General features: G+C 41.7%; 1 protein-coding gene across 15 annotated transcripts in view; it reads right to left on the bottom strand.

Annotated features, from left to right (window-relative positions):
• magi1.L (membrane associated guanylate kinase, WW and PDZ domain containing 1 L homeolog) overlaps positions 1 to 22064 on the bottom strand; it is a 314414-nt gene that overhangs the window by 164389 nt on the left and 127961 nt on the right. For all 15 annotated transcript variants that reach the window (XM_041590905.1, XM_041590911.1, XM_041590915.1 and 12 more), the window contains exon 2: positions 9528 to 9644. In XM_041590905.1, the coding sequence (XP_041446839.1) occupies positions 9528 to 9644 (117 nt within the window). The remainder of the gene's footprint in view (positions 1 to 9527; positions 9645 to 22064) is intronic.

The raw sequence follows: 22064 nt of genomic DNA, 5'->3' as shown, positions 1-22064 counted from the left end.
GAAACCACCTGTGCCCCTCATCTCTAGACTCTATTAGAATTTTTTCAGCTGTACATATGTCCATGCTCTCCTGCCTGCATATTAATGCCCTGCTGTATTTGGGCTGATGGAATCCATTATGTTCTACCCACCCTTTCCATGTACTGTAACATTCATTTCATCACAGTCTGGGAGAGGGAGGCAAACAGGCTGCGTCCTGGCAAGAACAGAAGATCTGCTTGGCCTTAGTTCAAATAACAAACAGTATGAGTGACACTGCCTTCCCTATTAGAGGATTCAGACTGGCACTTACAACTGCCAGTTTATATCAGTGGCACAACTAGAAGTTTCTCTACTTTCCTGAAGAATATTTTTGGGGTCCTGGGAAAATAATATGTTCCTTAGTTAGGGCCCATCTGAGCACTAGAGAGGTTTCATGGATGGTCTGCTTTGCCTGTTTTTCGGATTGTTACCTTTAAAATGCCAGACATCAGCATCAATATACATTAAAGGGATACTGTCATGGGGGAAAAAAATTCAAAATGAATCAGTTAATTGTGCTGCTCCAGCAGAATTCTGCACTGAAATCCATTTCTCAAAAGAGCAAACAGATTTTTTTATATTAAATTTTGAAATCTGACATGGGGCTAGACATATTGTCAATTTCCCAGCTGCCCCAAGACACGTGACTTTAATCACTCTTTACTGCTGTACTGCAAGTTGGAGTGATATCACCCACTCCCCTTTCCCCCCCTCCCAGCAGTCAAACAAAAGAACAATGGGAAGGTAACAGATATCAGCTCCCTAACACAAGATAACAGCTGCCTGGTAGATCTAAGAACAACACTCAATAGTAAAAACCCATGTCCCACTGAGACACATTCAGTTACATTGAGAAGGAAAAACAGCAGCCTGCCAGAAAGCATTTCTCCTAAAGTGCAGGCACAAGTCACATGACCAGGGGCAGCTGGGAAATTGACAATATGTCTAGCCCCATGTCAGATTTCAAAATTGAATATAAAAAAATCTGTTTGCTCTTTTGAGAAATGGATTTCAGTGCAGAATTCTGCTGGAGTAGCACTATTAACTGATGCGTTTTGACAAAAAAGCATGTTTTCCGATGACAGGATCCCTTTAAGGGGCAGATTTATCAAAGGTTGAGGCGAATTTTCGAATGAAAAAAATTCGAATTTTTAGCTATTTTTGTATACTTCGACTAGGGAATAGTCCAAATTTGATTCCAATCTGAAAAAAATTCAAAAATTTGTATATCAAAATGTAACATGTACTGTCTCTTTAAAAATTCGACTTCGACCATTTGCCATCTAAACCTGCCGAATTGCTGTTTTACCCTATGGGAGACCTCCTAGAAACAACTTGGAGTCAATTGGTGAACTTTTAAAAATCAAAGTTTTTTTTGGGAAAAACTTTGAATCGAGTTCGATCAAATGCGCTATTCGTTGACTCAATTTCGGCTGGTCTTTTTGAATTTGAATTTTGAAGTTTTTTGCCAATTCGAAATTCGACCCTTGATAAATATGCCCCTAACACTTGGAGACACATTTATCAATATTTGAAATTCAAATTCATGTGATTTTTAAATCACATGAATTAGATTTTACTCGAAAATTCGAACATTCGATTATTTATTATAAAAATCGAATACAGGTATGGGATCCGTTATCCGGAAACCCGTTCTCCAGAAAATTCCGAATTATGGAGAGACATAGACTCCATTTTATCCAAATAATCCATATTTCTAAAATCGATTTCCTTTTTCTCTGTAATAATAAAACAGTACCTTGTACTTCATCCAAACGAAGATATAATTAAACCAGCCCAATTGGTTGGTTCTGTAAATAACAGAACCAACCAATTGGGCTTATTTCATGATTTTTTTGTCATTTTTTTATATACATAAGGTATGAAGATCCAAATTACAGAAAGATGTGTTATCCAGAAAGCCCCAGGTCCTGAGCATTCTGGATAACAAGTCCCATACCTGTATCTTAAACCCGGACGAATTTTACCTAGTTGAAAACTCAAATCAAAATTCGAATCATACTCGATTCGAGTATTTTCTCAAAAAAAAAACTCAGGAAGGCCGCAAACATCTCTAAATTTTTCACTGGACGTCTCCCGTTGACTTATACAGCAATTCGGCAAGTTTTAGATGACGAATAGTCGAACTTGAATTCTTAAAGGGCCAGAGTATGATAAATCTCGAAAATCTAATTAGAATTTTCTTAAAAACTCGAATCGAGTTTGCATAATTCCCTAGTCAAATTTGTCAGTTTTGACCATAAAATAGATTAGAAAATTTGAATTCTAATTTTCAATGGATTTCCCTCATATTCATCACCCAGTCATTATATACTGCCTTGTTGATAGATTATGTGAAACCACAGAAACCAGTGGTTTAAAGGGGAACTAAACAGTCTACATCAGTTTTTGGCAACCTAAAACCCCGACAGTGTTGCAGAATTATAGTTCCCAGAATCTCCCAGCTGCTAGAACTTGTAGTTAGGCAGCTTGAGATGGTTGTCAGGTTTTTAATGGTCATTAGCACATGTGTGACATCTCCATATGTTGTGTATCTGCGCTAGGAATGGGTTATTTTTCCCTACTGTTCAGTCTCATCCGTATGGGAGCAGTAAGCCTGTATAAGATCAATTTTTAATTATGATGGTTATGCATGCAGAACATGTCCCGTGCTGACAGCGCCTGAATACGGTTTCCAAGCGTCCCCCAGGCTCCGCCCACCGTACAGCTTTACAAGTGGTTAAAAAAAACATGTCTTACACATTGTAACTGCTGGATATGAGGCGGAGGAAAAAGGATTGTGGGTAAATCTATAGTCGATAAAAATAGCGCTGAACTACAAAAGGTTAACGAGCAGCACTGAAGCAGCTACAAGTAATGTTGAAGCAAATCCACTGTATTTTCAGATCCGCAATTCAACTCGCAGCTTGTTTTAATGACCAATATTCATAAACACAATACTCGGAATTTAAAGGGATATTAAATATCAGATAGGATCTGTGCAGTCACTGGGACAGAATACTCTGTTATACAGATAGCTAGAATCTCAGCTGCCATAAAGCAGGACAGGACTGCTGCTTACAATGGGGATCAGATAGGATCTGTGCAGCCACTGGGACAGAATGTTCTGTTATACAGATAGCTAGAATCTCAGCTGCCATAAAGCAGGACAGGACTGCTGCTTACAATGGGGATCAGATAGGATCTGTGCAGCCACTGGGACAGAATGCTGTTATACAGATAGCTAGAATCTCAGCTGCCATAAAGCAGGACAGGACTGCTGCTTACAATGGGGATCAGATAGGATCTGTGCAGCCACTGGGACAGAATGCTCTGTTATACAGATAGCTAGAATCTCAGCTGCCATAAAGCAGGGCAGGACTGCTGCTTACAATGGGGATCAGATAGGATCTGTGCAGCCACTGGGACAGAATGTTCTGTTATACAGATAGCTAGAATCTCAGCTGCCATAAAGCAGGACAGGACAGCTGCTTACAATGGGGATCAGATAGGCATACCTCCCAACATTTTGGAAGTAAAAAGAGGGACAAAAAATTTTTTCCCGCATGCAGCGCAGCAATTTTTGACCACACCCCTTTCTGTGGCCACACCCCCTAATTACCATGTTTGTTTTACAAAATTTGCCAGGTTCTGAAAGTTTGATAATATTTCTCCTTATCTAAACTGTGTTTTTGTGTCTCAAAATTGTTAGAAAGTATCTTATTTGCACCTGTGGCTGTTCTGTGCTCTCTGCTAAAAGCCACTAAAGTGAGAAACTTTGTTTCTTTTTCTGGCTGTTCAGTGCAGAGAAAAGAGGGACTTTCCAGTACAAATGAGGGACTGCGGGTTGAGCTGTCAAAAGAGGGACTGTCCCTCCGAAAAAGGGACAGTTGGGAGGTATGGATAGGATCTGTGCAGCCACTGGGACAGAATGTTCTGTTATACAGATAGCTAGAATCTCAGCTGCCATAAAGCAGGACAGGACTGCTGCTTACAATGGGGATCAGATAGTATCTGTGCAGCCACTGGGACAGAATGCTCTGTTATACAGATAGCTAGAATCTCAGCTGCCATAAAGCAGGACAGGACTGCTGCTTACAATGGGGATCAGATAGTATCTGTGCAGCCACTGGGACAGAATGTTCTGTTATACAGATAGCTAGAATCTCAGCTGCCATAAAGCAGGACAGGACTGCTGCTTACAATGGGGATCAGATAGGATCTGTGCAGCCACTGGGACAGAATGCTCAATGGGCACAAGTATTTGGTGAAGAATAAAGAGAAGCACAAAGGTTCAGACCCCATAAAACATTTACACAGAAACCCAGTAAATCAAAGCTCAGATCTCTATGTTCAGAACTCCGTGATCTGTAGCATTTTATTATTTCATGAAGTGTCTTAAGAAAAGTAAGTGCTCAACAAACGCAGGGCCTAAATGCTTTTTTGTAGAAATGGATAGTGAGGAATATGAACTTTGCTCAAAGCAGCAGAAGAGGGAGGCCGAGCTCACCAAGCACATTTAAAGGGTCGGTATATATATAATGTCCAGCATAAACCTCTCCCCCCCATTTAAATAAATATATTATTACAATATATTGTAAAATTTGAGTGATACTCATAGTTCCCTGTATAACTCAGCCTGCAGCCTTGTGCCTTTATATGGTCACAGAACAACCCCTCAGTGACTTCTAATATCCTTATCATTTACAGTAGGGGGTACATTATCCCTTATAATACATGAGTGATACTCAGAGTTCCCTGTATAAATCAGCCTGCAGCCTTGTGCCTTTATATGGTCACAGAACAACCCCTCAGTGACTTCTAATATCCTTATCATTTACAGTAGGGGGTACATTATCCCTTATAATACATGAGTGATACTCAGAGTTCCCTGTATAACTCAGCCTGCAGCCTTGTGCCTTTATATGGTCACAGAACAACCCCTCAGTGACTTCTAATATCCTTATAATTTACAGTAGGGGGTACATTATCCCTTATAATGCATGAGTGATACTTAGGGGCCGATTCATCAAGCTCGAGTGAAGGATTCGAATGAAAAAAATTCGAATTTCGAAGTATTATTTGGGTACTTCGACCATCGAATTGGTTAAATTCGTTCGAATTCGAACGATATCGAACGAAAAATCGTTCGACTATTCGACCATTCGATAGTCGAAGTACTTTCCCTTTAAAAAAAACTTCGACCCCCTACTTCGGCAGATAAAACCTACCGAAGTCAATGTTAGCCTATGGGGAAGGTCCCCATAGGCTTGCTAAACTTTTTTTGATCGAAGGATTTTCCTTCGATCGTTGGATTAAAATCCTTCGAATCGTTCGATTCGAAGGATTTAATCGTTCAATCGAACGAAAAATCCTTAGATCGAACGAACGAACGTTTAGCGCTAAATCCTTCGACTTCGATATTCGAAGTCGAAGGATTTCAATTCGAGGGTCGAATTTCGAAGTATTTTTAACTTCGAAATTCGACCCTTAGTGAATCTGCCCCTCAGAGTTCCCTGTATAACTCAGCCTGCAGCCTTGTGCCTTTATATGGTCACAGAACAACCCCTCAGTGATTTCTAATATCCTTATGATTTACATTAGGGGGTACATTATCCCTTATAATACATGAGTGATACTCAGAGTTCCCTGTATAACTCAGCCTGCAGCCTTGTGCCTTTATATGGTCACAGAACAACCCCTCAGTGACTTCTAATATCCTTATCATTTACAGTAGGGGGTACATTATCCCTTATAATACATGAGTGATACTCAGAGTTCCCTGTATAACTCAGCCTGCAGCCTTGTGCCTTTATATGGTCACAGAACAACCCCTCAGTGACTTCTAATATCCTTATCATTTACAGTAGGGGGTACATTATCCCTTATAATACATGAGTAAGAAAATACTTCAGCAGCACTCCGATTATGGTGAAAAAATTGTTGCTTTATTCGTGCCTCAAGCTAAGCGACGTTTCGAGCTTTTCCAGCCCTCTATCAAGCGCTTGATAGAGGGCTGGAAAAGCTCGAAACGTCGCTTAGCTTGAGGCACGAATAAAGCAACAATTTTTTCACCATAATCGGAGTGCTGCTGAAGTATTTTCTTGTACGTGAACCAGACCTGGGCAGACAGGGTCACAGACGGCACCCGACGCTGCAAAGAGCGGTGAGAGTATGTGTGTAGCACTACTTTGTGTTTGTTGGATTATAATACATGAGTGATACTCAGAGAGTCTCCAGTAATAAAGGCATACCTCCCAACATTTTGGAAGTAAAAAGAGGGACAACATTTTTTTCCCACAAGTAGCGCAGTGAATTTTTTTGACCATGCCCCTTTCTGTGGCCACACCCCCTAATTACCATGTTCGTTTTAAAAAAAATTGGCAGGTTCTGAAAGTTTGAAAATATTTCTCCTTATTTAAAATGTTTTTTTTTGTGTCTCAACATTGTTACAAAGTTTCTTATTTGCACCTGTTCTGTGCTCTCTGCTAAAAGTCAATTAAAGGAACAGTAACGTCAAAAAAATTAGTGTTGCCCTGCACTGGTAAAACTGCTGTGTTTGCTTCTGAAACACTAGTATTTTTTATATAAACAAACTGCTGTGTAACAAATGGGGGCAGCCATTTAAAGGAGAAAGGATCAGGTTACACAGCAGATAAACTCTGTAGAACAGCTTCCAAGAATAGTCGCCGGCGTCCAAGAATAGTCTCCAAGAATATTCGCCGGCGTCCAAGAATGGTTGCCGGCATCCAAAAATGAGACGCCGGCACCTCCAATGGGAGCAGAAACCCTCAATTTTTTGATTGAAACTTACCAGAAGCTGCTTCATTTCTCACCCTAGGCTTATACTCGAGTCAATAAGCTTTCCCAGTTTTTGGAGGTAAAATTAGGTACCTCGGCTTATACTCGGGACGGCTTATACTCGAGTATATACGGTAATGGTGTTATCTGTTATCCACTATTTAACCTGTGCCATATAGACTTTTTTCAATCTCCACCATTGCTGAAAAGCTGCTTGTTTATATGAACTATAGTAGTGTTTCTGAAGCAAACAGATTACTTTTACCAGTACAGGGCAACAGTACATGATATTTTCATTAATTTAAAACACTTTAATTTTTTGGTGTTACTGTTCCTTTTTCTGGCTGTTCAGTGCAGAGAAAATAGGGACTTTCCAGTACAAATGAGGGACTGCGGGTTGAGCTGTCCAAAGAGGGACTGTCCCTCCAAAAAAGGGACAGTTGGGAGTTGCTAAAGGTAATGAGTTTTGTCTGGCTGGGGATGATGGGAGAATCAGCCAATAAGAGCTGGATAAGCAACATTTAATATCCCTGTCTAACTGGCATCACCAGTGCAATGACAAACAGGCTGTACTAAGGTTATGTGTTACATTTCCGTAATTACTTTATTTATTTATCATTCTTGTTCTAAATCCTGTAAGTTAAGTGCAGTAAAACCTGTTATGTTTTCATTCTCAGTGCTTGGGAAAGGAATATCAGCAGATCCATTGTAATTCAGATGGAGTCCGTCACGTCCCACTAGCTGCAAACAAAATACTACATTCCTGTTCGGATCGGTTCTGGAATAAATTCACTGTTACACCAAGGCGAGAAAACACTGAGGGGCATTTTATTAAACCGGCCTTGGAATACAATTTACACCACCACTTTAACACCATTTATACCGCCCAGCAATGATTTTATGCGAATGTGTAAATGAAAGAAACTGAAAGAAATTGTCAATGTTGCAGCTTTTTTTTTTTTTTTTACACACTTTTCACCCCAGAAATTCTTCTCTGTATAATCTTTTGATTACCATGATTTCTTCCAGGGATAATAGTATTAAATATTAATAAGACATAATGCTATGTTTGCTATATGATAATATAGGTATGGGACTTGTTAACCAGAATGCTCGGGACCTGGGGTTTTCCATACAAAAAAAGAATTTTCCATAAAAAGAATTTAAAAATTAATTAAATCCAACAGAATTGTTAGTTGGGATCAAGTACAAGGTACTGTTTTATTATTAGAGAGAAAAAGATAATTATTTTGAGAAATTTGAATAATTTAATTATAATGGGAAATGGCCTTCCCTTTAATTCTGAGCTTTCTGGATAATGGGTTCCAGATAACGGATTCCATACCTGTGTATATAATTATTCTTGTTTTATTCATCAACATTTTTTTTAATAGTCAACAAACTGCCCTTGAGTTGAGTACAAACGCAACTCTGTAAACAGTCATAAAAGATTCGTATTCCAGCCGACTGCTTGACCATTCCCTCTCTTATCCCTCCCAAAAAAAAAAAAGAGAGTATTTTTGTCCAGCCCACTGCTTTCCTCCCCCATTAGAATGTTCTAGTACAGCCCACTGCTTGAGTCACAGACTTTCTTCCCCTCCCTTCTAAGTTGTCATTGAGCTGTTCTAATGATGGGTGAATAAATTCTCCAGGCGTGAATTTGCGGCAAATTTCAGCGTTTTGACGCCAGCAAATACTGCAGTGAAAATTCACTGGCCTCAAAAAGAATTTGGAATAGCGTTGAAATAGTCACTTGCGTCAAAACTGCCGCGTGTCAACATTGTTCGGACGCCCGTTCACTTTAATGTGCCGTCAAAATTGACTCGCGCATCAAAATTGATGCAAATTGACGCGTGCGACAAAATTGATGCAGGCGTCAAAATTCAAGTCTGGCAAATTTTTCTCCGTTTTGTTGGAAATTCACTAATTTTTTGGCTAAGCAAAACGGGACAAATTCGCCCATCACTGGTTCTAGCCCAACCCACTGCCTGCGACTGCATCACAGACTCCCCTCTCCTCCATCATAATCTGCTATGGAGTGTTATAGTCCATCCCAACTGTCCCAACCTCTGATCTACTCCAAGGGAGGGCACACATACAGACTGGATCTTACTTACAGAGGCCAAAGAATTCTATCAAAGTAAAGAATTGGTTTGCACTACAACATAGCAATGGCAATTGCCCCAGGATAGAAAATGTTGGCAGAAGAACAAGAGTGAGAGCCTCCAACAACAAACATGATCACAAAATGAAGAACCACCAGTCAGATGCCACTGCAATCTTTCTTTTATATAGAAGTCTAGGTGAGAGGAGCAAGGAGAACCACACAATCAACCTATACCTACTCAACTCCTACACGGGCTTTTGTGTAAACTACAGTCTTTAGGCCACCAATCCAAAGATGAGCCTATAGTATTCAATGGAGAAGACTAGGCAGGCTCGTACTTAACCAAATCTGGCAATATAGACAACTATTTCCTTCCAAATCTCCATACCTTCAATTGCAAGAAGCTTACACTGAAACACGTCAACACATTTGGCTCGTTGTGAAAAATGAAGTCATAAATATCTCCTTCTATATTTTACTGACTGCCGGTGCTGGAGCCAATAATGACTACTTGTAGTGGAAGAGTACGGAACAGTTCTGTCCCTCCAGCAGTGATGGCTGCTTTGGGTTAGGTCAGTTATACCACTCCATTACTTACAAGGCACTGCATGGCGGTAGAGATTATTTCGTATGATCTGCTGTAGCTCGTGGTCTGGAGATGCTTTCTGAAACCTTTGGTTGAGATAATGCCTCAGGTCCTTGTTGAGTCGGCTTCCTGCAAAGATAATAAAGATACACACAAATGAGACGTTTTTTATTGTTTGTGGTAACCCTCATTTAGAGGTTTCGGTGCAGAGCTTCCTAAAATAAAATGAACATAAAAATCAATCGATGGGAGTGACAAACCACTGAGGAAAAAGCAAAGAACTTAATCGACTAAATATTATATTTGGTAAAACTAGTGTAAGGCGAGTGGCACCGTTCTCTAACTATGAACTTTACCCCAATAATTTGCTCCGGATGAGACCTTAATTCCCAGGGGTTGCAATGGTGTGGAGGCAGGGCGTTGTACAACTGTAAATAGATACTGTGCATAATAATTGGGAGCCAGTGGTTCTTACAACTTAACCAGAGAACATGTTTATTAAACAGAATGATCCACATAGTTCACATAAAGATGAGCAGGAACATGGAACAACAGTGGATAGGCATTTACTCACATGTACCAATGGTCAGCATAAATACCCGCAGGGAAGAGAACATAAGCAGCACTTGTAAAGGTACACCCCACTTTTAGCCTCTATCCTAAGTGGAACCTAGGGAAACTATTAACATCCCTAAGTCTGTACACTTAGTCCCTACTTCTGGGCAGTTGGTACCGGGGATCCTAATCTCACTCACACTCCTTGGTGGAGCATCAGCTGCTCTAATAAATAGCCTGACTATCTGAGACTCTTAAAATGACCTATGAAAGTGAGTTTGCCTATCCTGACTAGACCTGACCTTGTCTAGGTTCCACTTTACCTTTCCTGCCTGCTCAGGTAAGGGGATTAACAAAATGGAGCATGAGCACGACTGCTCTGGCCTATATATACCTATATACATTATATATATATATAATTGAACTACAGGGGACATAGCTAAAGGCAGGATCAGGAAACAGTTCCCCCTCCTAACATGACCAGGCAAATGGACATGGGTAAACTGGATTAGGGAGAGTTTGTTCTAATCAGGTATGATATGACCAAATGCCTCTTGGTTCAAGGTTCTGAAGAACAGTCTTTGTGTTGCCAAATGCCAAGTTATGTTGTGCCAAGTTCCCAAATTCCATGGGATTAGATAAATTGGATTGGGTAGGGTTTGTTCTGATCAGGTATGATATGAATAAAAAACAGCACTTTCATTTAGTAGTTCAAGGCTCTGAAGACCAGGGGCAGATTCACTAAAGTGGCTAACACTAGCAACTTTTCGCCAGTGTTGCCACCCGCAGGGACATCGGCAATTCACTAACAGCCACACACGCCAAATTGTAGTGGAAGAGTACGGAACAGCGACAGTCCCATTCACTAGCGTTCATTCGCACTCTATCACCAGTCGACTTTTCGCTCTGGCGAACAATGGTTACTCCGCAAATTCAGTGCGTATTTTACTGAATGTTACCTCAGTAAAATACGCACTGACTTTGCCACCTCAGACCAGGCAAAGTGCTTAAAAGTAGCTAGATCTTCCTCAATCTCGAACTTACATCATATCCCGTGTGCCCAAAATGTATTTAAGTTCAAAAAACGCTGGCGATTTTTCGTTTTTTTTAAGGGATTGGCTGCAAAAGTCCTATCTTGGACTTTTTTTGGGTAACCGTTTTTTTTTTCAGACATTTTATAACATATGGAACATTAATTTTACAGTGGGCTCATGTGTAGGGCATTATATTAACTCTCTTGTCTTTATTAAGGTTCCCTGGACATTTGTAATAAAAATTGGTAAATTCAAGAATTTGCACCAACATTTATTATAAAGACGTCCATACAACTTTAAATTTCCCGCCCTATGCAAATTGACCTAAGCGCAAGATCACTAGCAAATTTTTGGTAGGCACAAGTGAACGCTAGCGCATCTTCGCTATGAAATGTTCGCACAGCCGAAGTAACGCTAGCCAAAAGTCGCCAGCGTTCGGTGCCCGGGACGAAGCTTCGCGTTTTAGTGAATTAGCATATTCGTAGCGCCTGGCGAAGTGGTACTAGGGGTGCGAAGCTGATGCTGGCAAAAATTTGCCTGTTAGTGAATCTGCCCCTCTGAGTCAAAACCTACTGCAATAATTTTTTTTAAAAGTTTGGGTTTTGTCTTTTCTCTTCCACTCATTCTTACATCTACCAATAAAGTGGGACATTCACTAAGATTCGTAGTTGCGCTGGCGTCCGCTTCGCCGCACTTCGCCAGGCGTATTTTCGCTAGCGCTCCGCAAATTCACTAAAATCCGAAGTTGCGCTCAGGGGTAGCGTAAGGTTGCGAAGTTGCGCTAGCGTTAATTCGCCAAGCAAAGCGAAGTTACGCTAGCGATGTTTAATTTGCATACGGCGCCAAATTGAAGTTACAATGGAGGTATATGTAGCAGAACTACACAAGCCTGGGAAACCTTCAAAACAGCAAATAAAATTTTTATTTTGCCCTACACATGTGCCCACTGTATAGTTAAGTTGCCATGAGTTAGGAAATGTCGGGGGGAAGGAGGGGAGCCCCAAAAAAAATTTAGATCTTTTTCAGCCTATCATCCATAATAAAGAAAAAACGCTAGCGTTTTTTGGGACTTAGAAAATTTTTTCACTTTTTTGGAAGCATTCCCTATCTACTCTATTGCGCTTCGCCTGGTCTGAGGTGGCGAAGGAAGTCTGGCGTAAAAGGTAGCGTTCACAATCATTTGCGCGTTAGTGAATTTGCGTAGTTACGTCCGTTGCGCAAATTCGCCAGGCGTAAGGGTGCGAAGTAACACTAGTGAAGTTACGGCAGCGTCCGTTAGTGAATCTGCGAAGTAATGAAAATGCCATACGCTAGCGAATTCACGCTAGCGTTAGGAGCTTCGGCGCTTAGTGAATTTGCCCCAAAGACTCAGGAGAGCTCAATTCCTTCTTCTGGACCTGTGCAAGTGTCAAGGGGAGGATGGTGGGGGCAACAATCGGAAGTAGAGGCGTCCGATGAGTAAATCTGGCCCTGAGAATCCCTTAGTTACAGATATAGCAGGAACATTTGGTTGCACCAGATGAACACTGTAAGCCTGGAAGAGCCGTAGTCATTGAGTGATTTCCCTGGTGTCACCAACTGATTCCAACATGTGTCAGCGATTTGGAATGTCCAACTGGCAAAGAGTTTTCGGGGGGGGGAAAAGGTATACAAATTGCTTCCCAAATAAAATGCCGCCACGCCGGAATTTGCCACATCAGCACATTAAAACTCACTATACAATCACTTAAAAATGTTCTTGTTTTCAGCGAAGATTTGTAATGGGAATTTTCGGCGATAATGACAGACTAGTGCTTAGCAATTAAGAGGAAATTAGTGTATCCGCTTAACGTAGATTCTTTTTTTTTTTAACAAAATAAAATCTAGTGATATTTGCAGAGTCCAGCAACTCCCTATATCATCATAAAAACGGCAATTTAAATCGTTAACGTAGAAATATACAGTCTCCAAAGGTTTGATAACCCATTGTAACAAGGCTGGAGATGGGTTTTATTCTAGTTAATGAATCTTACATACATCGTTTCATTACCAACGCTATACTAATTATAAGCGATGCCTCCAACACGACATGGCATTAATTAGAAAGTTCCTAATTAAATAGGACGACTAAAAGGAAGATCTGCTTTCATTCATACTCCCATAAACATTGGTTAATAAACTGGCTTTTAGTGATATTTTAAATGACTGTGTCTTAGATATCTTTATGTTGCAAATGCATAATAAACAATCTAGATAACGTGAGAGTTTGTTTATGAATTAGGGAGACACTAAAATAAAAAAGCTTCTGCTTGATAATTCCCACCTCCCCCTATCATTGTTAAATGGGACAATCCTAATTTGTGAATCTTAAAGGTAACAGGGTTTACCAGAGAGTTGACTTGAATTGGGGCGGGTGTGGGCCTAAAATTAAATTTTCCAGTTTTGGATGCTACACCCACTTATGTCCAAGAACCGTGACCCCTTCTGGATGAACCCTATGTCAACGATGGGATGGAACCTACCTGCTCTATCAGGATAGTGGCACTAGGACTGACTACTGATTTCAGATGACCGTTACTGTATAAAAGGAATAAGTCAAAATCTTCCTCTGGAAACCCCTAAATAAAGAGTGGGAATGTAGCCCAGAGCATGAAACCCTCAGGCAAGAAGCATGAGAAGAAGACCATGTATGGCAAGAGGACCCCTGAATATGGACAGCCTTGGGATCATCTTTGTTCAAGTTCTGGGAAACTGCAGCCACATTATGATCCTGGTGCACATATAGCTATGCCCCCTGACACGTTCTAGAGTTAGCATGCTAAGTAACCATCCCTACCTATAAACATGAGCTCCCTATGTTAATCATGGGATGGAACCTACCTGCCATGATAGTGTCTCCTTGGAGAAGTGGAAGTACAAGGGCACCCTGCTGGTATCAGGTGACCGTTACTTAATAAAAAGAGATGTCATCTTTCCTTTGAAATCCCTCAACGAAAAGGGTGGATATAGCCTGGAAGTTCCAGCTACTCTTAAGCAGGAAGCAACTACTTTGTGCCAACGAGACCCGTAGAAGATGAACATCTGCCAGGATAGTGGCACTAGGACTGTCCACTGATTTTAGATGACCTTTACTGTATAAAAGGAATAAGTCAAAATCTTCCTCTGGAAACCCCTAAATAAAGAGCGGTAATGTAGCCCAAAGCATGCAACCCTCAGGCAAGAAGCATGAGAAGAAGACCATGTAAGGCAAGAGGACCCCTGAATATGGACAGCCTTGGGATCATCTTTGTTCAAGTCCTGGGAAACTGCAGCCACATTATGATCATGATCCTGGTGCACATATAGCTATGCCCCCTGACCCGTTCTAGAGTTAGCATGCTAAGTAACCATACCTACCTATAAACATGAGCTCCCTATGTTAATTATGGGAAGGAACATACCTGCCATGATAGTGTCTCCTTGGAGTAGTGGAATTACAAGGGCACCCTGCTGGTATCAGGTGACCATTACTTAATAAAAAGAGATGTCACCATCTTTCCTTTGAAATCCCTCAACGAAAAGGGTGGATATAGTCTGGAAGTTCCAGCTACTCTTAAGCAGGAAGCAACTACTTTGTGCCAACGAGACCCGTAGAAGATGAACATCCTACAAGAGGGTCAGATCCAACTGAGTGTGTTGGTCATCTGGGATAATCAACCCACCCATGTATTTAGACGTATGGTGGAGGTATGCTCCACTGGAATTCTACTTAAAGTCCCATACATGAGCCGATATAAGATGCCGACAGATTAAGTCATCAGCTTTTTGGGCAGTGTATGGGGCCCTCCAACAGGCTTCCCCCGGCTGAAAGTTGGGTTTAATTCATTGATGCGGCCCTTGATCAAACTGCACGTATTCTTCTCGTTGTGATCCGATCGTGGGCCCATCGCCCACCTCAAGGTGGGCATATCAGGGAGAGATCTGCTCGATTGGCGACGTCACAAAATGAGCGGTTCTCCCTATGTATGGCCAGCTTAAGTAGGTTGACCATAATGGATGGAACCCATGTGTTAGTAGCTCAAGAGCCATTCTTTTCTCATCCATGCACTCATGGCCCTCAGTTGTAAACCTTTAAGCATTTAAAGGGCCACAGGCCATGGAATCCTAATTAATGAGGCTTGGAAAAGTCGGTTTTGTCCAAAACCCCATCAACACCACCAAAGACAACCCTGCTTCAAGGAAAGAAGGGACCTCCAGCCTACATTTCCATGGGACATGGTGGAATACTTGCTTGACTTTACCAAGCAATACCATTTGATCCCAGTCCCCTCTGGGATGGGAAAACTTATTTAATTCTAAAATCCATCGCTGATTTGTATAACGTTTCTCTGAAATAAACAGCCATTGGCCATCGTATTGATTAAACATCAATTATATGAATTGTCTCCCTCTCCTCCCTTTAACCTGAGCACAGCAATGTTCAACATCAGTTTTGTAATTTTGCTTTGTCTAATCGATTAATTCCACTTCATTTACTTGTCCCTTATCGTTCACGCAGTATAAAAAAGAAGCAGATGAAAGAATATAAACGTCCATTTCAGCAAATTACTATATTCATTTAATGGCTTGTTTATTGCACTCAGCGCAAGAACTGTAATATGATTAGAGAGATACAGTTTTGTAACCTTAATGGCTTTTATGGAAACCTTTTGTATATGTCAAATTATGGAAATTTGTTCTTTTGGGCGGAACTGAGTGAATTCGGTGCAGCTCGGAAATAACATGAACATTGTTATTCTTCAGCCTGCTGACTAGGTGAATTCACAATTGTACTGAGCGATGCCAAAACAAAAATACTGCATTTACTTGCAGTCATTTTGGTAGAAAGGCATTGCTGATGAGTCTTGTGCAATTGGCAGGTGACAGGAGTTGGACCAGAGACCCCCATTGTTACTATAGGCACCATCTCTCCCTACTATACCTGCTATCCCACAGTCACACTCCCTTCCCAGAGACTATTATCCACTGTTACTATAGGCACCATCTCTCCCTACTATACCTGCTATCCCACAGTCACACTCCCTTCCCAGAGACTATTATCCACTGTTACTATAGGCACCATCTCTCCCTACTATACCTGCTATCCCACAGTCACACTCCCTTCCCAGAGACTATTATCCACTGTTACTATAGGCACCATCTCTCCCTACTATACCTGCTATCCCACAGTCACACTCCCTTCCCAGAGACTATTATCCACTGTTACTATAGGCACCATCTCTCCCTACTATACCTGCTATCCCACAGTCACACTCCCTTCCCAGAGACTATTATCCACTGTTACTATAGGCACCATCTCTCCCTACTATACCTGCTATCCCACAGTCACACTCCCTTCCCAGAGACTATTATCCACTGTTACTATAGGCACCATCTCTCCCTACTATACCTGCTATCCCACAGTCACACTCCCTTCCCAGAGACTATTATCCACTGTTACTATAGGCACCATCTCTCCCTACTATACCTGCTATCCCACAGTCACACTCCCTTCCCAGAGACTATTATCCCACTGTTACTATAGGCACCATCTCTCCCTACTATACCTGCTATCCCACAGTCACACTCCCTTCCCAGAGACTATTATCCACTGTTACTATAGGCACCATCTCTCCCTACTATACCTGCTATCCCACAGTCACACTCCCTTCCCAGAGACTATTATCCCACTGTTACTATAGGCACCATCTCTCCCTACTATACCTGCTATTCCACAGTCACACTCCCTTCCCAGAGACTATTATCCACTGTTACTATAGGCACCATCTCTCCCTACTATACCTGCTATCCCACAGTCACACTCCCTTCCCAGAGACTATTATCCCACTGTTACTATAGACACCATCTCTCTCTACTATACCTGCTATCCCACAGTCACACTCCCTTCCCAGAGACTATTATCCCACTGTTACTATAGACACCATCTCTCCCTACTATACCTGCTATTCCACAGTCACACTCCCTTCCCAGAGACTATTATCCACTGTTACTATAGGCACCATCTCTCCCTACTATACCTGCTATCCCACAGTCACACTCCCTTCCCAGAGACTATTATCCACTGTTACTATAGGCACCATCTCTCCCTACTATACCTGCTATCCCACAGTCACACTCCCTTCCCAGACTATAATCCCACTGTTACTATAGGCACCATCTCTCCCTACTATACCTGCTATCCCACAGTCACACTCCCTTCCCAGACTATAATCCCACTGTTACTATAGACACCATCTCTCCCTACTATACCTGCTATCCCACAGTCACACTCCCTTCCCAGAGACTATTATCCACTGTTACTATAGACACATCTCTCCCTACTATACCTGCTATCCCACAGTCACACTCCCTTCCCAGACTATAATCCCACTGTTACTATAGACACCATCTCTCCCTACTATACCTGCTATCCCACAGTCACACTCCCTTCCCAGAGACTATTATCCCACTGTTACTATAGGCACCATCTCTCCCTACTATACCTGCTATCCCACAGTCACACTCCCTTCCCAGAGACTATTATCCACTGTTACTATAGACACCATCTCTCCCTACTATACCTGCTATCCCACAGTCACACTCCCTTCCCAGAGACTATTATCCACTGTTACTATAGACACATCTCTCCCTACTATACCTGCTATCCCACAGTCACACTCCCTTCCCAGAGACTATTATCCACTGTTACTATAGGCACCATCTCTCCCTACTATACCTGCTATCCCACAGTCACACTCCCTTCCCAGAGACTATTATCCACTGTTACTATAGACACATCTCTCCCTACTATACCTGCTATCCCACAGTCACACTCCCTTCCCAGAGACTATTATCCACTGTTACTATAGGCACCATCTCTCCCTACTATACCTGCTATCCCACAGTCACACTCCCTTCCTAGAGACTATTATCCACTGTTACTATAGGCACCATCTCTCCCTACTATACCTGCTATCCCACAGTCACACTCCCTTCCCAGAGACTATTATCCACTGTTACTATAGACACATCTCTCCCTACTATACCTGCTATCCCACAGTCACACTCCCTTCCCAGAGACTATTATCCACTGTTACTATAGGCACCATCTCTCCCTACTATACCTGCTATCCCACAGTCACACTCCCTTCCTAGAGACTATTATCCACTGTTACTATAGGCACCATCTCTCCCTACTATACCTGTTATCCCACAGTCACACTCCCTTCCCAGAGACTATTATCCACTGTTACTATAGGCACCATCTCTCCCTACTATACCTGTTATCCCACAGTCACATTCCCTTCCCAGAGACTATTATCCACTGTTACTATAGACACCATCTCTCCCTACTATACCTGCTATCCCACAGTCACACTCCCTTCCCAGAGACTATTATTCACTGTTACTATAGGCACCATCTCTCCCTACTTCTTGATGACTATAGAGTGTCCTGCAATTTCCCCCATTTCAGACATAATCATTTACTAATTCAGAATGCCCTTACAAACATATTAATATACACCCATACCATAAACTAATGAGATAATTGGGGGTAATAATAATATCATAAAACTTGGCACCAGTACAGCAATACCCTTGACTGAAACTTCAGTTTGGCTCTGCACCTCACAAGGGTGGCAGTAAGTTCACTCTCATTGTGACCCCCCCTTACACACTTGGATGGTGCCAGGTACAAAACTGCATAATGTGCCCTCTCCTCGCCTGTAAGGAACATGCAATTATCAGGCCATTACAGGCTGTCGTGTGCAATGTTGTTGAATTAACAATAGAAAATGCAAATTGGTGGAGGGAAAAAAAACCCTGGAGCAATTTGTTAACGTTAGTGAGAATATTATCTCCTTGATAAATGACCTGCGCGAATGCCTTACGGGTTTACATGGATTCCTGACAACCTCCCCGCAGCATCTTATGATTAAAGCACAGAGAAAAAAAGCACAAAATATATATTTGTCAGCAAGCTCTAAACCCCCATCCTTGTTGCTACTCCGAGCGTGTCAGAAAGGGAAAAATGTAAATGTATCGAGGGGTAAACAAGCTGATTAAAATCACTCAGTCCTGCAAGGTGAGAGCGGGGGGTTATTGGAACATTCGTGCGTGTGAGGTGAGACCACCAGACACAAGAAACGACCGGCTCCTTAGAGAACGTCTGTACGGGGAGGGCAGGAGCCGGAGTTTTCTCTTTCATTAGAGCAGTAACGACTATGGCATCTTAATGAGGCTGCATGGACTAAGCACCAACGTTTTCGGGTTTAAGCAGCGTAGTGACAATTAGTTCTCATTTGTCAGAGCCAGAACCGCAGGAACGTTCTACAAGTTCATCTGCAGAAATGCAAATTTTATTTAAACTTGTGCAAGTGGCATTCTCATCAGTAGTAAAGGAGAACTCGCTCCACCAGCATTTTATGTCAGACAGGGTCAGACCGGGCAAGAGGCTATGCGGTGGCTTCTCTGTCCCCATATGAAGTTATGGAAGAGTGCTTGTACATCCTTCAATACTTTTAATGGTACTGGGATTGGAAAGGTCTCAAACAGATAAAGAAATCAAATGCTGGCACGCCATGTCCTCAGAGATATACCTACTTGTGTATTGGGTAAACCTATTCAGGCTGTACATAAACGCATCCAAGTACTCGAATGGGGATAGTAACCTCATCCTCAAGACTTCTCATCCTCACGACTTCTCATCCTCACGACTTCTCACCCTCACGACTTCTCACCCTCAAGACTTCTCATCCTCAAGACTTCTCACCCTCACGACTTCTCACCCTCAAGACTTCTCAACCTCACGACTTCTCATCCTCACGACTTTTCATCCTCAAGACTTTTCATCCTCAAGATTTCTCATCCTCAAGACTTCTCATCCTCACGACTTTTCATCCTCAAGACTTCTCATCCTCAAGACTTCTCATCCTCAAGACTTCTCATCCTCACGACTTTTCATCCTCAAGACTTCTCATCCTCAAGACTTCTCATCCTCAAGACTTCTCATCCTCACGACTTTTCATCCTCAAGACTTCTCATCCTGATACACTGGTGGGAAGGCATAGACCAGACTTTGGAGGCTAGAGGATCAGGTGTGGCTCTCCAAAAGATCTCAGTCTGCTCTAGGGCTCCATAGACTTCATTCTATGCCATCATACCGTAATCTATCCTTCGAACACGCTATATGACATTTAATTGGCACTCTATATATAATAAGTTGGACAACAGTAAGAATAATACTCCTTGCTTTTCTCTCCACTGCTTGTCCTGACTACATGTAACACTGGCAAACAAGCTAATTCTTACAATGTCCAACACCCTTGTGTCATTCTCCTTGTTCCCAGGTTGAACAAGTGATAACAAATTATACAGAAAAGGAACCTCCGACGCACCCACCCAGCTGTGTCATTCTGCTGTACTGTCTGTTTAAAGGGGAAATAAAACGATCAAAGAGGAAATCTAGTATAGTATATAGTAGATATAAATACTAGATAAATCACAGTTACTGACACTTAGGTGTATTCTTATTAAAGTCCAAATGCTAAAAACTCTATTTGTTTTTCTTAATATAAAATCTGACTTTTTCTTAGTGGAAAAAAATCAAATTTTTTGGAACTTATTAAACCCAGAGGATATTAAAGTCCAAAAAAAAACCTCCAACTCAGATCTGCCGAGTTCATGTAGAATGGGGAAGTCCCAAAGATATCCTGATCTGTGCTGATCTGTGCTGGTTTAGTGCAATAATCCGAAGATTTCCTGGTTCAGAAACTACTTTCAGATTTGGTAGATAACCTCCTAAAAGTGAGGGCACACGGGGTGTTTTTAAGTTGAGTTTTTAAAAATAAGTATAATCGTTTAAATACAGTATGTCAATGAAACCAGTTTTCAGCCTGTAGTTTTCTTTTTCCATCACGCATTTATGTTTTTGCTTGTTCCCCACAATTCAGCTCGGAAAAGTTTTGGTAAACTTTTGTGAAAAAAAAAAAAAGCCAAGCGGAAAAGCAACATGCAAAATGTAGCCGGACTGATCGTCAATACGCAACGCAGTTATGTCACCAGCATAAAACGCCACAATATATACGCTCAATCGAGAGTTTGGCCGCCATATTAAAAATACGTGGCGTATTTCAGCAAAGTGTATTTCCAAACCTGTGGATCCCATACAGTTCAATAATGTTGTTTTCTGCTGAAAAACGTAAAAACTGTCGTCACTTGGTGAATGCTGGTTCGCAAGCGCCCTGTGGGAATTAATATAGTGCGTATTTACTAGGGATGCACCAAATCCACTATTTTGTATTCAGCAAAACCCCTGAATCCTTCATGGAAGATTCGGCTGAATACTGAACTGAATCCGAATTCTAATTTGCATATGCAAATTAGAAACTGGAAGGGATAAACTGAACCGCGCCTTGTTTTGTGACAAAAAGTCATGTGATTTTAAGGATTCGGTTCGGCCTGGAACAAGGATACGGCTGAATAGTGATAGTGTCTCGCAGTTTAGGGACACAGCCGTAAGCCTTGGGTAATTCATTTCTACCATTATTTCCCGCTCAAGTCGTTGATACGTCAATTTCTGCCGCAGCAGCATCGCATCAGACGACTGGCATTTAACAAGGCAGGGTAGGTTTTACTGCCAACGAGGAGGTTTGCGCATTAAACCAAATCCCTAATCCCAACTGCATCTCATAAACAATCACGCGGGTTTGTGCCATTCCCTCCTGCGATCTCCTTATGTCTCAGCTGCTCCCTGAAACTGCCAATAAATAAGGGCGCAATAAAAACCATTCATAATTAAGACTCTCATTGGCCATATGCCAGCGGCAGCCATAGAAAGGTGATTTATAGGAGATCGATATTGGCTCATCTGCTGGTGCTGAACTTTCCTTAACCCAATTACTGGTCAGAGAGATGGTCAATTGTCCAGTTGCCTCTTTCACTTCCCATTTCAATCCATTAA

This window comes from Xenopus laevis, chromosome 4L (genome assembly GCF_017654675.1).
Source record: "Xenopus laevis strain J_2021 chromosome 4L, Xenopus_laevis_v10.1, whole genome shotgun sequence".
NCBI classification, from domain to species: domain Eukaryota; kingdom Metazoa; phylum Chordata; class Amphibia; order Anura; family Pipidae; genus Xenopus; species Xenopus laevis.
Note: the sequence above shows the minus strand (reverse complement) of the source record. Positions and strands in the feature narration are given on the sequence as shown.